Source organism: Mustela putorius, unplaced genomic scaffold (assembly GCF_011764305.1).
Source record: "Mustela putorius furo isolate JIRA1106 unplaced genomic scaffold, ASM1176430v1.1 tig00000549_pilon_pilon_pilon, whole genome shotgun sequence".
NCBI classification, from domain to species: domain Eukaryota; kingdom Metazoa; phylum Chordata; class Mammalia; order Carnivora; family Mustelidae; genus Mustela; species Mustela putorius.
The window spans coordinates 756,680-772,783 of record NW_025421411.1 but is presented as its reverse complement, the minus strand read 5'-3'; the positions used below and the strand labels follow the sequence as shown (position 1 = coordinate 772,783).

Genomic DNA, 16,104 nt, shown 5'->3' with positions numbered 1-16,104 from the left:
ACTTGCAGTCAAGGGCTGAAAGCCTCTGCCAGGGTGCCGCCCAAGGTCGGGCCTTGCTTGGGGGTGGGGCCGGGCCGCCTGGATTTGAAAGGGTGGGGGCTGCGAAAGGCGTTGGAGAGAGTAGGCCTGTGTGTGCGTGTGTGTGTGCGCGCGCGCGCGCGCGTGTGGTGGGGAGTCTCCCTAAGAGTGCCCAGGCCCAGCCTGACCCCCAAGTGGCTGGTGTGGCGGGGCTGGGCTGGGCGGGGCGAGGCCAGCGGCGGGCAAGAAGGCGGGCTCGAGGGCGGGGAGCAGCGCGGAAGCCCAGCCACATAAAGAAACGGGCGACGCGACAGGGGCGGCTCTTTCCTGGGTGGGGTTTCTGAAGTCGTGGCCCGTTAGCAGGAAGCCGAACAGTTGCCCCAGCGCTAGAGAGGGACCCAATCTGAACCTCCAGCCCCCTGAGTCTGTGCTGTCTGTACTGTGTTCTCAGCGCTGCCAGACAGCTCCTAGCCGAACTTTATCAACTCTGCCACTTTTGCAGTCACCATGCCTAAGACGGTGAGTACAGGGGATGTGCGCTGCCGCCCTAGGGGCTCTAGCAGACTCCAGTAACCCTCTGCTGATGGTTATGGGCTTGGCCAGCCATCCGCCCACTCAGAACGCCGCGCAGTCCGCTGAGGCCTGTGTTGGGGAGGAGCGAGAATGGAGTCCTTGTCTGGTGAGCCCTCTTGTGTGAGTGGGTACCAGGCTAGAAGTGGACAGGGCGGGACCTGCCTCTTTCTCAGATTCCAGTTTCCGGCGGCATGTGGGATGAGGCAGTAGGGAAGGTTCCTTGGGGACCCCGAGGTCTCCTCTTGCTCCTGATGGTCTGCGGGGGCAGGGGAGGGAAACACTTCCTCCAGTTCAGGAATTGGCGCCTTTCTGGGGACAAGGCTGCTTTGGTCCAGGAGAGTCCATGGGAAAGGTGTAGGAAGTGCAGTGGGCTGATCCAGCACCCTCTTTCACCTTTCTATAGTCTCCCCTGGAGACTCCATATGTTTTTGACTATTAGAGGAGAAAGAGTTGGTGGAGGAGAGAGTTGTGGAGGGACTCAACAGATGCTGTTTGCTTCCATCCAGGATCACTAATACTTCACTTGGAGGAGGAGGTCTACTTTACTTCCTAGTGTGGAAGACTGGTTTCTTCCTCTCTCTACCGACAGATTCTTGCCCTTCCCATTGCTTAATAGTTCTCTGTCTCCTTCTATCCCATCCAGATTGTTCTGTAAGGTGTGGATTCTCCCCGGTAGGGCCACACCTTTCTAGAATGGTGGTAGCTTCTAAGATTTGATCTCCACCCCGCTGGCTGTTATGAGAAGAGCAGAAGCCTCCTGGGAGTGGGGCCTATAGGGAGGCCGGATGCCCAGAAGGGAGGGGCATGGGAGGGGTGTGCCTGAATAATGAGTCCTACTTCTTTTGTGCAAGTCATACCAAGAGGTTTCTGGAGCCCTTCTCTTGTTCAGGAAGGCCTAGTGACCACCCTGGCTTGCGTCCTTAAGGCCAAGAAGCTTGTGCTTGCCGATCCCTCTCCCTAGAGGATTGTCTGAGCCTTGTAGTGCTGAGATAGTGACTAGTAGCCCTGAGAAGGTCCGAGGGTCCCTGGAGGAGAGAAGTGGGGGGCTGGTTCATTGGGTGTATGCTGATTTTGGTTGCCACGTTGCTATAGTCCAGACTTTCTGCCAAGTCATTCTTGTCTTTTCAAAACCCTATTAGAAACACTAAGTTTTCAACAAGCATGTGCTTCTACATTCTCTCTTTTTAAAATTGCTCATGGTTTTATGACATGGAGTTTTTCCGCCTCCCCCAATACACATAAAGTGACAGAGAATGGTTTTGAAAAGAGAGAGGGAAAAAAAAAAGCCCACTGTTTCTGCCAACACAGAAGATTATAAAGATCCTTACAGGAGACTCTTCTTCAGTTTATCTCTCTGTGGGTGGTTTTACCTAAATAGATTGGTGGATCTCTGAGAACAGACTTTGCCCCACAATCTCTCTTCACTACTGGCATCCTTCATCCTCAATTCTAAAATATCTCACCTTTAAATACAACTTGATGGGCCTGGAAATTGTCTCAAAGTTGCCTTAACCATCCCATCTCAGTCAGAAGTGGTGAAGAAGATAGCCTGGTGATCCTTTTCCTGGGCTTTGAAAGAGCCTGGAGAATGAGCTGTTTGAGGTCAGGCCTAGGGTACTGAAGGTACCTGAATACTGAAGGTATTTTTATGCAGATTGTCTGAAACTTGAATCAGATTGGAAGGAGAGGGCTGAATTTTGATAGTCTGAAAGCTTTGGAGAATTTTCCATACTGTTCAGTTCAAGGAATAGTCAACTTTTAGGAGAAACAACTATATCATGCCTATTAAGACCATAGAATCTTGACCTGAAAAGGACCTCTGAGACTCTCTAGTGCAACTTTCTTCCTCTCCCCACTCCACTATTTCTCTTTTAACTAATGAGGATATTGGGCTTACAGAAAAGAACCTAAGAGTACATGGTGACATAACCAAGACTGGGGCCCAGACTCTTTGATGCTTATCTCAAGGACCCTTCTTTCTGCCTCAGTGACAAGGTTCTTTTTTTTTTTAAATATTTTTTAAAGTTTTTTATTTTATTCATTTGGCAGAGAGAGAGAGAGAGAGATCACAAGTAGGTGGAGAGGCAGGCAGAGGGGGAGGGGGAAGCAGGCCCTCCGCTGAACGGAAAGCCCAATGCAGGGCTCCATCCCAGGACCCTGAGATTACAACCGGAGCCGAAGGCAGAGGCTTAACCCACTGAGCCACCCAGGCGCCCTGTGACTAGGTTCTTGAAGTTGAGTCCTCTCCCCTGCCCAAAGCAAACTGCCCCTGTTCTTAGGACTTCCTGGTCCTCAGATAAAAGGAGGTAGATAATTCAGACATAGTGACGTTGGCATTTGGTGGTCTCCTGTTGAGAGTTGGGGGTTTCACAAGGTGCCTCCTGTTACTTTTCTCATTCCTCATCCCAATGCTGAGGCATCCAGGAGCATATACTAGTTCACTGCATGCCAGCTAGTAACTTTAATGGAGGAAGAAAATTCCCTATTTGCCGCTCCTCCTTCACTAGTTAGGCTATTAGGCTATTTCTGGATTATGACAGATAGGGAAGGGTAGTGGAAAAATCAAATCCGTTCATTCATATGAACTATGTCTATAGTCTGTCCAGAGTTGGTTTCACTTTTACATCCAATTGTCTCCCTTAGTCAACCCAACCTCTGTTAAATCTGTTAAAACATGCTTCTCTGTACCCTCTCCCTGCCAATTCTTGGATTCTGTTTCTAGTTGCCAGTTTCCTAAGTCTGCCAGAATGAAGAAGCTTATTTAACTGACATCTACACTTTCTGCTAAGACAGTTGTTAAAAAAACAAAAAACAAAAAACAACTTTTCCCTTCTCTGCCCTCTTTAAATTTTTTTTAGGTCACAAAGTCTTTGGGAGTTTTTGATCTCCCAGAAAGAGATTGTTTTGAATTTTCAAGGTTTTCTTGAGTTTTTGATTTGTTAGAGTTGAAAAGGCTCTTCACAACTGTCAAGTCTAACCCTTCTAATTTATAGAGGGGGGAAAATGAGGCCCACAGATAAGGAGGACCTGACCTAGAATAGTATAGCACATCAGTAGCAAAGCCAGAACTTGAATTTAAGTCTTAGTTAGAGTATCAGTTTGGTAAGATCTTTTCAATTTGCTGAATTTTTAACCCTAGCTCAGCAGGTCAGGGGGAAGGTTATCAAATGATTGTTGATAGGACCATCCATGTGTGCAGATGTAGCATCCACCTCCTTAAAGTATTTGAAGGCTTCTGGATCTGCATTCAGCTAAACTTTAACAGGGACTGTGTGGACTGTTTATTCTCCTGCCATTCCTAGCATTGCTTGAGCCACTCGAGTGGCACTGAAATGGTACTTTGTGAATAGAAGGAAGAATCTCAGTTTTTAACTCTTGAACCAACCCTGCCTACAGACTTCAGGGTAGGGCAAAAGATTAGGAATGGAAGTTATATGTGAGAGAGGGCAGCTCTGGATCCTGCATCTCTCCACCCCTGTTTCTCCAGTTCATTCAGCCCTTTGTGGAAGCATGGATGATAGAGCAGGAACCATCTTGGGGATTTTCTTTAGGCAGTTCCTTGAACAGCCCTTTGGGCAGAGAGGTGCTGGTGGGGTAGGAGGACACTTGAAGATATCAACTAATCTGTACTTAGTTTTGTAGAGGGGAAAGTTTCTCTGTGAGTGGATGACAGAGGCAGTACTGACCACTACTCTGCTAGCTCTCCATTATTATCTAGCTGCCTATAACAATAGCTTTGTTTTAGTGGAGTTATTTTTATTTTTTTCTCTTCCTAAGAGAGTGCTTTCCTGGATGGTGAAGTGATATTTAGAGGTCATCCATCTGGTCTATCTCGCTGACTCTAAATCCAATTCTATAGATGACAGCTACACTTATTCTGAACTCTGTTCTGCTAGTGTTGCTTGGCAACAGTCTATGTAGGCTCATCTGTATCTTCTTGGGAGTCCCCCTCATTGGAATTTCCAGACTCATGGTCCCCAGAGAGGAGAATATTTGGCTACCACCACAATCAGGGTTGGACCTTTAATGGCTAGAGTTGATGAAAATTGGCATTATTACAGGTTGGGAACAGTGTGTTTCTGATTTTTCAAAGATAGAACTGAGTTTATTATGTACATCTTTCCCAACTCACAGTATTCTTTCTGCTACCACTCTTTCTGCACCACTCTTCTGCCTCCTCCCCAAAAAGAGTACAAAGATGGTCTCCTTTGGGCCAGTCTAGTGGTCAAGAGGTGGTCTTGTCGTGATTGGCTGGTTTTGCTATTCATCCCTCCAAATTCATGCTTGATAGAGCTGAAAAACTTTTTCAATTTTAGGTTTGGATTTGTGGTATAGGAACAGTCACTTGAAGGGTAGCTCAGGACTCCATTGATTTGGAAATTGGCAAATAACACTGACCTGGGAATTTTTCTTCTTCTCTTTCTATGTAGGAAGAACATCTTCCCTGTCCTCAATAAAGTGATCCAAATGAAGTAAATATTTAGACAAATCCTTTCTTTAGGCTCTCAGTCTCTCCCAATTTGTCATGAAGGAATTGTAAAAATAATAAGGACACTTAGGGACTTTTCCGGTACTGATATCCTTGAGAGCCTTGATGATACACTTTCAAGCCTCCCATTTCTATGTTTTTTCCTTCAGAAATTTTTTTTCCTCAAAATTTGAGTGCCTTCTATACCAGGCAGTGTGCTAGGCTTTGCTGGGAATACACAGTTCATCAGCACTTGCTAGAATGTACCTTCTTTTTCCCCCCACACCTCTGGAGTACTTTTTTTTTTTTAAGAATTTATTTATTAATTTGACAGACAGTGCTCAAGCAGGGGGAGCAGCAGAGGGAGAGGGAGAAGCAAGCTCCCCGCTGAGCAGGGAGCCCATTGTGGGACTCGATCTCAGGACCTGAGCTGAAAGCAGAGGCCCAACCATCTGAGCCACCCAGGTACCCCTGGAGTACTGTTTTTTTTTTTGGGTGTTGACTTCAGAATGGAGTTTCTAGCTTGGGAGTTGGTTTGTTTCATTAGTAGCTCTAACAGAAACACTGGCATGAGCCATAGAGCAAATGACCTGGCCTTAAACATTTAGTTCTACCTTTATGTTTTAGGTGGGGTCAGCAAAAGTCAGAAAAGGGAAGTGATATGAGTAAATAGTAATAAGGTTGGGACTAAAACCCAAGTTGGCTGGCCCCCAGTGTAGGGGAGGACTTTTTTTTTAAAGACTCATTTATTTTAGAGAGAACATGACCTGTGCTGAAATCAAGTGTCAGATGCCCACCTGACTGAGCCACCTAGGTGCCCCTAGGGAAGGAACTTTTAAGGTCTGCCTTCTAAGTCGCACTTGGTGCAGGGTGCTCAGTGTTTCCTACCTCTTCGCTGGGGGTGACTTGACCGTAGTGTTATTATGGTAATGGGAAGAGCAATTCTTTCTGAGTGTTTAGAGCTGACCTCAGAGGTTATATGGAGATAGCTCAGGCTCTGACAATGCCTTTGGGACTGTAACACTTACCAGGAAGGTAAATGTTTTTTTGCTCTGTTTGCAATGAGTGGTAGAGAACAGATGTATGTGTTGAAGGGAAGAAGAGAACAGTCTAGCCACATTTTCTTGCTTGAGACTGGGCCTCTATTCTCCTCAAAGTCTTTATGGATAGGGGTTATTTCTTTTGTGTATTCATAGCTAGAGGAGTCGGTCATCTTGTCCAGGATCACATGAAGTTGGAAAGCAGAATTTGGGTTTCCCAGTTACTAAGTTAGTGGTCTCTCACTAACTTGCCTATCTTGGAAGAATGACTATTCACCAAGGTGACACAGACTTCCAGAGAATTGGTTCTGTGGTGATTAAATTAACAAGATGGCTGCAGCAGAGTTCCCCTAAATAGCTTCTGCTGTAGCAGTTTTCAGTCAGTGGGTGACTCAGTTTTTCTGGGGCCCCAGAATGACTGTTTTCTCTTCCTGCTCACTCCTCACCCACATTATTGCTTTCTCTTTGCCTTCTTAAATTTTGAGTTCTGACATCTCTGTATCTGACTCAATGCTCCAGCTTGACCTGTTCCATGAATTAGGAGAACATTATGGTACTTTGGTCGAAGTAGTTGCTGCTGTAGCAGATATTTGAATTCAGACTGGAGTCTCCTGGCCTCAGCCCCTCACTACTCACCTCTAGGTGTTGTAGGCCAAGCCTAAGGTAGGTAGAGAGCTAAAAAAATTCCTTTTCATGACTTCATAGAAAGGTAGCATAGAGTAGTGGGGAAAACACAGCTTCTGGAATCAGACTGCTTAGACTCAAATCTGAGCTCTGTGACCAATTAGTTGTGCAGCCTTGGGCAATTTACTTACCTTGTGCCTCATTTTCCTCAACTGTAAAGTGAAGATAATAGTAGTGCCTATTTCATAGGGTTGTTCTGAGGCTTAAATGAGGCAATTTTTGTGAAGTGCTTAGAGCTGTGCCTAGCATCTACTAAGTTAGATGCAAATGTTTGTTATGATTACTTATGGAACTGAACTATCATATGCCCAACGTTGTGCCAGGTATAAGAAGGGTAAGAAAGAAAGCAGGCAGTTGTATTCTCACCATTTATTGAGTGTTTACTAGGTACTATTTACTATGAGAGAAATAAATAAATGAATGGAGCTGCCTTCATAGATCTCCTATTTAATTGGAGATTTAGGGCTAACTCACTTAAAAACATTTTGACAAAAATAAATTTTACATGGCATTTTCTGTAGATTTTGAGAAGAAGGGGGTTTAATGCGACATGAACAGGGCTTTGAAGGAAGTGTATACTTGGGAGCAGGGACTGTTCTGAGTGGGAGAGGATGTGGTTTTGGCACATGGATGTAAACCCTAGTCCAGTGCTCTCTTGAAAGTGATTTTGGGGGATTCTGGGTGGCTCATTTGGTTAGGTATATGTCTTCAGCTCAGGTCATGATCCCAGGGTCCTGGGATCAAGCCCTGAATTGAGCTCCCTGATCAGTGGGGTGTCTGCTTCTCTCTCTCTCTCCCCCAGCTCATGCTTACACTCTCTCTCAAATAAATAAATAAAATCTTAAAAAAAAGAAAGTGAGTTTGTCTGAAATGAAGGAATCATTGAGGTGTTTCAAGGACAGTGACAGAGTACCTGTAAGCATAGACCAAGTTGCTCTTTGTAAGGTCAGTTAGAGCCAATAGTTCTGAAGGAGTTTGTTGGGGAAGACTTCACCTTGGGTTTTCTAGAATTGGGTGAATTAACTGAAATAAATATTGTTGTCTCTGTTGCCCATGTAGATATTTTGTGTGGCAGAGTATCAGTCAGGGCCTAATGACTAATCTGAGATGGAGTTGTAGGACGGGGGTCAAGGTAATAGTGTAATCTATTTAAGTGTCATCAGTTAAGCTGTACAAACCTTTGTGATCTTTGAGGGTGTTTTAAAAAATGTTTTATTTATTTATTTATTTTAGAGTATGAGAGGCATAAGTAGGGGGAGAGGCCAAGGGAGAAAGAGAGAATCTCATGCAGATTCTTCACTGAGACTGGAGCCCACTGGGGAGCTCAATCTCATGATCCTGAGATCATGACCTGAGCTGAAATCAAGAGTTAGACACTTAACAGACTGAGCAACCCAGGCATCCCACTACTATCTTCAAGGGTTTTAAGTGAGCAAAACTCCTCTCCAAACATCCTTGCTGATATACCTGGGAGATTAATAACTCAGAAATCCCTATGCCGAGAACAAAAGTCACTTAACCTCTTTGCTTTTGAGGCATCCATTCATCCGTTGAAGGGTGCCTTTGAAATTTTCTTTTCTCTAACATGAGACTGTCAATAATAACAAAAATACGTAACCAGAGTAGATCAGAGGCCTCTTCCTCAGGTTTCTTACTCCTCTTGGCACCTGGACCATGGTGGATCTGGAATATGCTTAGTGAGAACATCTGGTAATTTGCTTCAGAGTTATGCTATACCTCTCTGTTGGTACTTGAAAAGCTGCTCCAGAAGAGCCTGAGGGTGGGCTTGGGGAAAACCTCTTTTGGTTATCTTTCTCTTTGCCATAGCCTGGGCATTTTCCTAAGGTTGGGAGTTTGCCTCCTGGCCTTAGGCCAGTTGCCAGAGGAAACCAATGACTAAACGCTTCCTCCCTGTGACATCAGCTTTTGGAACCTTTCCTGATGATTCCTTACCAGTCAAGTATGCCTTATTTGGTATTTTCCCCCCCTCAAATGCCCTTTACCACCTCAACTAGTCCCCTGTTCTTTTTTGCTACAGAGAATGCCTTTCTCAAGTTTATGTAGTGCCACCTGCAAACTTTTTTTTTTTTTTTTTTGCCTTAGTATAGGGCTTGCTTAGAGTGGGTGGTTGAGGCTCTTTGATGGAGGTGAGGGAGAGGTGGGAGAGAAGAGAGAAAGATGGGAGAGCTCTGGAATAACTGTGATTTCTGCCTTCATTTTTTTTTTTCTTTCTTTCTTTCTTTCTTTCTTTCTTTCTTTCTTTCTTTCTTTCTTTTTTTAAAATCTCTGCAAGCTCTTTTGACCCAGTCTGGTCACCTCTGTCTAGCTTCTTATTTTGATCTCTGACAGCCTAGGTAGTCCTGCTTAACCTAAAAAGGCTCAGAGTGTTGGGGGAGGGTGGGGTCATCCTGGCCCCCTCAGCATCTTAAACTATTCCTTTGGAGTAGGTAAAGCCTTCCAGTTAATAAATTCTTTGTGTGCCCTTTGTATGCATAAGCTTCTGACTTGGCTCTCCTGAGTGGAATGGGTCTGATGTCACTCTGAGTGACATCCTCAGTTCTGAGTTTTCTAGCCCTAGGTTAAAAGAGCTGAACTTTCTGACATTTAAACCTTGACATACTGTCTGGGTGGTTTTTTTCTTAATGCTTTTTAATAGAAATGGTGCAATGAAAAAAATAGTATACTTAAAAAGGATATCTGCTTCTTAGTCTCTGCCTGTGTGACCTTGAGCAAGTCATTTCTGTGGGCTATAATCTTAATATCTGTTTAAAGAGAACATTGGTTTTTCCTGAAATTCTTACTATTTGTGCTCAATCTTTAAGAAGATAATAAGGCTTCTTGGAAAGAGCGTTAACAAAAGAGAGAGCAGTGACTATTTGGAGAAGTTGTCCTTTCTTTACAATGACACTGGGAACATTATTTTTGCCCCCAACTATCCATGCGTAAGTAACCCTCTTTATTTCAGTGAGCTCTGCTTATATTAGGTTTTTGATCCACCTACCCCAGAACTCACTGTGGGCATCCTGGTTTGGAGAGACAACTGTTGGCTAAGTGCCTTGGGTGGGGCCTTGGAGCCCAGCCTGCAAACCACAATTGCTGGCTATTTTAGGTCGTTGGTGAATCCAAGAAGAATAGAAGACCCTGGAATTGGTCATTGTTCCCCCAGGGAAGGGGGAGGCGAAGAAACAAACCAAAACTGAATGCAAATGAGATTTGACTTCCTTTACTCCCTTCCTCCACAACATCCCTCTTCTTAGGGCTATGAAGTTGCTTTTGGCCAAGTCTTAAATTAAGACCTTAAAAGGAAGGTCCCCTTCCTTTTCCTCTGTCTGAGTCACTGATATCTATATTGCCCTTGCATGGGGAGAGCTAGGTGATGTGGGCTTGGGAGGAATTTTTAAGTAAGATTGCCACATGCCTGGTGTTGAGCCTTCAACTGGCCCTGTATTTTGCGAATATGGCTTTCTTTGGTGTTAGACCTGTGGATCAAAAGAGAGTATTTTCTGAATTTCCCATCAAGGCCTAATGGGCTGATATGGCATAAGCAAGTTCATAGAAATGATGTGGTCTTGGCTGGATTTGTTTTCACCCATCTTCTTCTTCCTCTTTATTGACATTTTGTATAGTTATTATTTATGAATAAAGGATATCAACCACCTAGGAGTTGTCCACAAATTTGATCTTCACTTACCCTGAGTTCCCAGTAGGGAGGTTATAATAGAAGTATTTTGGTGTTTGTCTTCCTTTGGGAACAAGTTCCTAGACAGCTTAACTGAAGAAGACTTAGTTGGGTAGAGCTAGGTAGTGCTTTTGGGTGGAAGATTCTTCCTCAAAATTGGGCTGAAATATCCTCCAGGCTGTGTAGGAGCTTTCTGCTGGGTACAGCCACCTTGTTGTCAGCCTTTCCTTTCTAGAGACCTCTCAGGTGGTAGAGTAGAATAACTGTTCATGAAGAAGAGTAAGCAAGCAGGTGGATGAGTGAGAAGGGGAGAAGGAAAAAGAGGAGACAAATGGGGGCGCCTGGGTGGCTCAGTGGGTTAAGCCTCTGCCTTCGGCTCAGGTCATGATCCCAGGGTTCTGGGATTGAGTCCCGCATCGGGCTCTCTGCTCAGCAGGGAGCCTGCTTCCTCCTCTCTTTCTCTCTCTGGCTGCTTATGATCTCTCTCTGTCAAATAAATAAATAAATTCTTTAAAAAAAAAAGAAAAAAAAAGAGGAGACAAATGGAAGAAGAGTAGTTATTTTTATATTTCCCCTTTTTAAAAAAAAATATATTTTTTTAAATTTCTTTTCAGTGTTCCAGAATTCATTATTTATGCACCACACCCACTGTTCCATGCAATACGTGCCCTCCATAATGACCACCACCAGGCTCACCCAAATTCCCATCCCTGCCAAACCCTCAGTTTGTTCCTCAAAGTTCACAGTCTCTCATTTCCCCCTCTCATTTCCCCCAACTCCCTTCTCCTCTCCATCTCCCCATGTCCTCCGTGTTATTCCTTATGCTCCACAAGAAAGCAAAACAAAATGATAATTGACTCTCTGTGCTTGACTTATTTCACTCAACATAATCTCTTCTAGTCCCATCCATGTTGATACAAAAGTTGGGTATTTATCTTCTTTGATGGAGGCATAATACTCTGTAGTATATACGGACCATATCTTCTTCATCCATTCGTCCATTGAAGGGTGTCTTTGTTCTTTCCACAGTTTGGTGACTGTGACCATTGCTGCTATGAACATTGGGGTACAAATGGCCCTTCTTTTCACTACATTTGTATCTTTGGGGTAAACACCCAGTAGTGCAATTGCAAGGTCATAGGGAAACTCTATTTTTAATTTCTTAAGGAATCTCCACACTGTTTTCCAAAGTGGCTGCACCAACTTACATTCCCACCAACAGTGTAAGAGGGTTCCCTTTTCTCCACATCCTCTCCAACACATGTTGTTTACTGTCTTGTTAATTTTGGCCATTCTAATTGGTGTAAGGTGGTATCTCAATGTGGTTTTGATTTGAATCTCCCTGATGGCTAGTGATGTTGAACATTTTTTCAAGTGTCTGTTAGCCATTATATTTCCCCTTTTTATAAAACACAACATGACATATGACAGAGTTTAGTAAGTGGAGAAATCTTCCATCAAATCCCACCATTTAACATAGTAAGTATTATTTATTTATATTTCTTGTCATAGCTCATATAATAATTTTCCATTGTGTAGTCATTATATATATAAAAAAGTACTACTACTTTATCTTTACTTAATATATCACTAAAAGCTTAAGTAAATGCTGCTTAGTTTTCGAAAATGAACACTTTCATGGTTTTGTAAAATTCCATCCAATGTCTATGCCATAATTTACTATTACTTTTTTGGGAGTCATTTAGATTAGTCCCAGCATTTGCCAGTATTTATAACACTGCAGTGAATGTGAGGAAGAGAAAATCTAAACCCCTTAGCATGATATATATATAGAAAGCCATTTGATGCCTGGATCCATCCTAGCTTACTTTCTGGACTTACCTCCCCAGATGTATGCTATATTATGGGCTTGTGGGAACAAGGTTTTCTAAGTAAGCCATACCTTTTATACCTTTCAGCTCTAGCATATGTCTTCCCTTTCAGTTTGAAACATCAAGTGTGTCTTCTTCATCTCCCTCCACTCCATGTCACCTCCACTGGAAACTTTCTTTAATACTCCTAGGTAGTTAGTATTTGTTGTACCATCCTCTGTGTGTGGACTGTACTTCCTTTATAAGAACTTCTGTTATGATATTTAACATGTGGTGTTGCAGCCATTAGGCTCTCAGACTTTTTCCTTCAGTAAACTCATGGACTTGAAAACTTCTAACTACTCTGCCTCAAGAAGGGGATCTTTGTCCAGGTGGAGGTGGTTAGGGATGGACAGGTCTTTGAAGAATGTATAGTCAGTGGCAGACATAGAGAGAGAGAAGCAGCAATAATGTATGCAAGGGATCCAAGAGTGTTGAATTAGAACCTAGTAGGACATACACGACACTAGTAATAGAAAAAATACACCTTGGAGGAGGGAAAGATAATTAACACCTACAGGGCAGAGACGCTCCTTGAGAGAGTTTTGTTGGCCTTGACCCACCAGTGCAAACTTCTTAAACATTCCAGATCTCAGTTTCCTATCTGTGATATGGAAAGAGTAATAACACCCTACTTCTTAGGGTTATGGCAAAGATTCAGGCACTAATGCATCTGAAAGTGCTCTGTGAGGTGTGGGGTACAGAGTAGGGAAGTTAGGCTGAGGCTATCCCAGAATTTTTCTGGTTGTCCTCTTAAAGTTCTTTCCTTGTGTGTTCCCTATTAAGCTTCTGAGCCCAGAAAGACAGATGCTATGGTTTCCCTGAGCAAGACCCACAGCTTTGTACTTTAGTAGAAGTTATGCAGGGAAGTCCCATTCATGTAAGCAGGGTGGCTCCAGCTGGCCCTAGTCAAGAATATCCCCAAGGGGCTGGAAAGGGAGGTGCCACCTTCTCTCTAGCTCTTTAACATCAAATGGATGGTACTACAGTAGAAGTTTTCAGCTGGAGGTGGAGGTATTTATAGAAGCTGCAGTGAAGCTGGGTACCTTTCAGGCCTCCTGGCCCCAAACCTGCCATGGATAGAAGGAAGGGTATCTGTGTCTGTCACTGACTATATATTATTCAAAGGCTTGCCCATCCACCTGTCTTGGGCAGATAGCTCATGGGCAACCATCCAAGCCAGATTCAAGGTCTTTGGATGTGTTTTGTTTTCTCCACATACTACTGTGGCTTTTTGCTGCTGTTGTGGCCATTTGAAAACCCTTAAGTAACCCAGGACTTTGTTTTATAGAGGAAACAAATTATATGAACCTATGGAAGATCTATTAATTATAAAGTACAACAAAGGGAAGGACTTGCTCAAGGTCCCATAGTCAGGGACAGAATCAGGTCTTAAAGCCAGGACTCTCAGGAGTGTGTTCCTTCCATTCTATCAGCTTATGCCACTAAGAATGTAAACTTCATGAGAACAGGGAGAGTTTCCCACTACTCATTGTATCCCAGTACCTAGTACAATGCCTGGCATAGAGGAGGGACTCAAAAAATATATGTTGAATAGATGCATTAATAGCTACTATTGTCAAGTTGGATTGTGTTTCACAGACTTCTTTGACTAAGTCTACTAGAAAGCCAAACAACAATTTCAGTGGTGCACTGGAAATTACCTAATATAAACCCAGCTGGGCCCTGGAAGAAGCTGAGTAGTGCCAAGGAATGGGGAGGAGTAGTCCCTCTTGTGTACCTTAGAGAACCTGTTTACCTGTGAGCAGTCAGCTAGTTCACAGACAATTCCCATTCACTGTTTTATGTCTTCACAAAATATTGGTAGCATCACAAGGGAGAATATTTGAATCAAAGTTTTTGGTGGATTCTATAGCAGCCATGCAGACATTTCTATATGCCTTTGTGAAGCAACCTACACTTTGGTTCTGGAGTACATATTTGAAACATTACCCAATTTTTAAATATTTTTTATATTTATTCATTTGAGAGAGATACAGAGACAGAGCACAAGCAAGGGGAGAGCCAGAGGGGGAGGGAGAAGCAGACTCCATGATGAGCCAGGATCCCAACGTGGGGCTTGATCCCAGGACCTGGAGCTTATGACCTGAGCCTAAGGCAGATGCTTAACCATCTGAGCCACCCAGTTTTAAAGTTTACCCCTACCCAATTTTTAAATTTATTTTTTTTGTGTGTGTGTGCTGCTCACTGTGCTATAGCCAGCAGGCAGGGATGCCTTGCATTATCTAATATTTAGAGGTATGTGCTCCTGAGGTTTAGGGATTGAGTTGACTCCTATGCTCAGGGATGGGCAGGACCAGGCACAGATCAAGGAAGATAGCAGGGAAGATCTATAGATCATCATTTTGGGGCACTCAACATCTGTGTTCTCCTGTTGCCACTGTTGCCACCACCACTGCCACCACCATTACCTTTGCTGCCTTAGGGCCCAGAACGGCAATTCTTTGCAGAATTGGGCATATTTTAATCAAGGTCAGCTAATCAGGGGAGCAATAGAAGGTACTCTTTTTCCTACCCATTTTTGAGAGTAAGGTGTGGCTAGCATTCGGGAGGTTTAGGTTGAAGCCTACTAGATACAGTTGGGTGCTCCAAAATAGGTAAGTTCCTCTGAAAGTCATCTTGTCTTTAAATAATTTCTCCATCTGTTCTTAAAGTGCTGAGATAGATACCATATAGGGTATATTAACAGTCTGTGCTGCTTGGTAGGGCATAGTTTAAAAGACTATTACAATTTATGATTTGGCTTTTTTTATTATGAAACTAAGATATATTTGCTGTGAGAAATGAAATAGTACAAAAAAAGGAGAATTCCTTGTCTTCTGACCTGACTATTCTTTGGAGATAACAACCATTTATCTGAACTTACAGTCCTTTGTAAATGTATTTATACACATATGATTTTAAATACATGCATAACACAAATCCATACTGTTCTGCATTTTTTTACTTATTTTGTGGTGGCCATCTTTTCATGTCAAATCATGTTTTAATGTCTATATGATGAACTCATTAATAAGCAAGTTATCAAATGGGTGGAACACATAAAATCTACATGAAAGAAAAGGACCCATATTCTTTTTTTTTTTTTTTTTTTTTTTTTTTTTTTAGGTTTTAAAAAATTTATTTTTTAAAAGTTAACATGTGCATAAAAGGAAACTGAAAAACACAAGAAGCAAAGAACAAAGTCATCCATAATCACAAGCAGTTTACAGTTTGACTTCTAGGTCCCATGTGTGTATCTACAAAAGTAAGCATCTTAATGTAATTAAGATCGTAGTTATGTATCATGCTTTTTTACACACCATGAATATTTACCATTTCCAAGTCCCCATACTATGAGTATTTCGATAACCAAGAATACACTACACCAACTCCATCTGAAAGAAAAAAGTGTAATCCTGCCTTTCTCAGCGACAAAGATTTCAGAGAGGACAAAAATGGCAACAGGCCTCTAGATAAAGATACTGGCAGGGTTACCATTAAAATACTGCATTCCCTTAATGTTCAATAAAAACAGACATAAGTAAGAGTACACAATGTATAATGCTTCTAAAAGAATTCATTATCCAATCTATACTATTCAAATATTAGCAACGGGGTATGTTTCCATTGAATCACTTAATGTATTCCTATAGTACAGCCAAAGAGACGCACACACATTAACAGTTATTACAATGTAAGTATGAACGCATCCGCATACAGCTCTCCCTCTATCCTTCCTCCTGCCCCTCTGCGGCCAACCTAGTAAGT

General features: G+C 42.9%; 1 protein-coding gene across 1 annotated transcript in view; it reads left to right on the top strand.

Annotated features, from left to right (window-relative positions):
* Window positions 1-315: 315 nt before the first annotated feature.
* MSN (moesin) overlaps window positions 316-16,104 on the top strand; it is an 83,546-nt gene continuing 67,757 nt past the window's right edge. Inside the window, exon 1 of the mRNA XM_004780009.3 lies at window positions 316-537. Coding sequence (XP_004780066.1) covers window positions 526-537 — 12 coding nt within the window. The 5' untranslated portion in view covers window positions 316-525. The remainder of the gene's footprint in view (window positions 538-16,104) is intronic.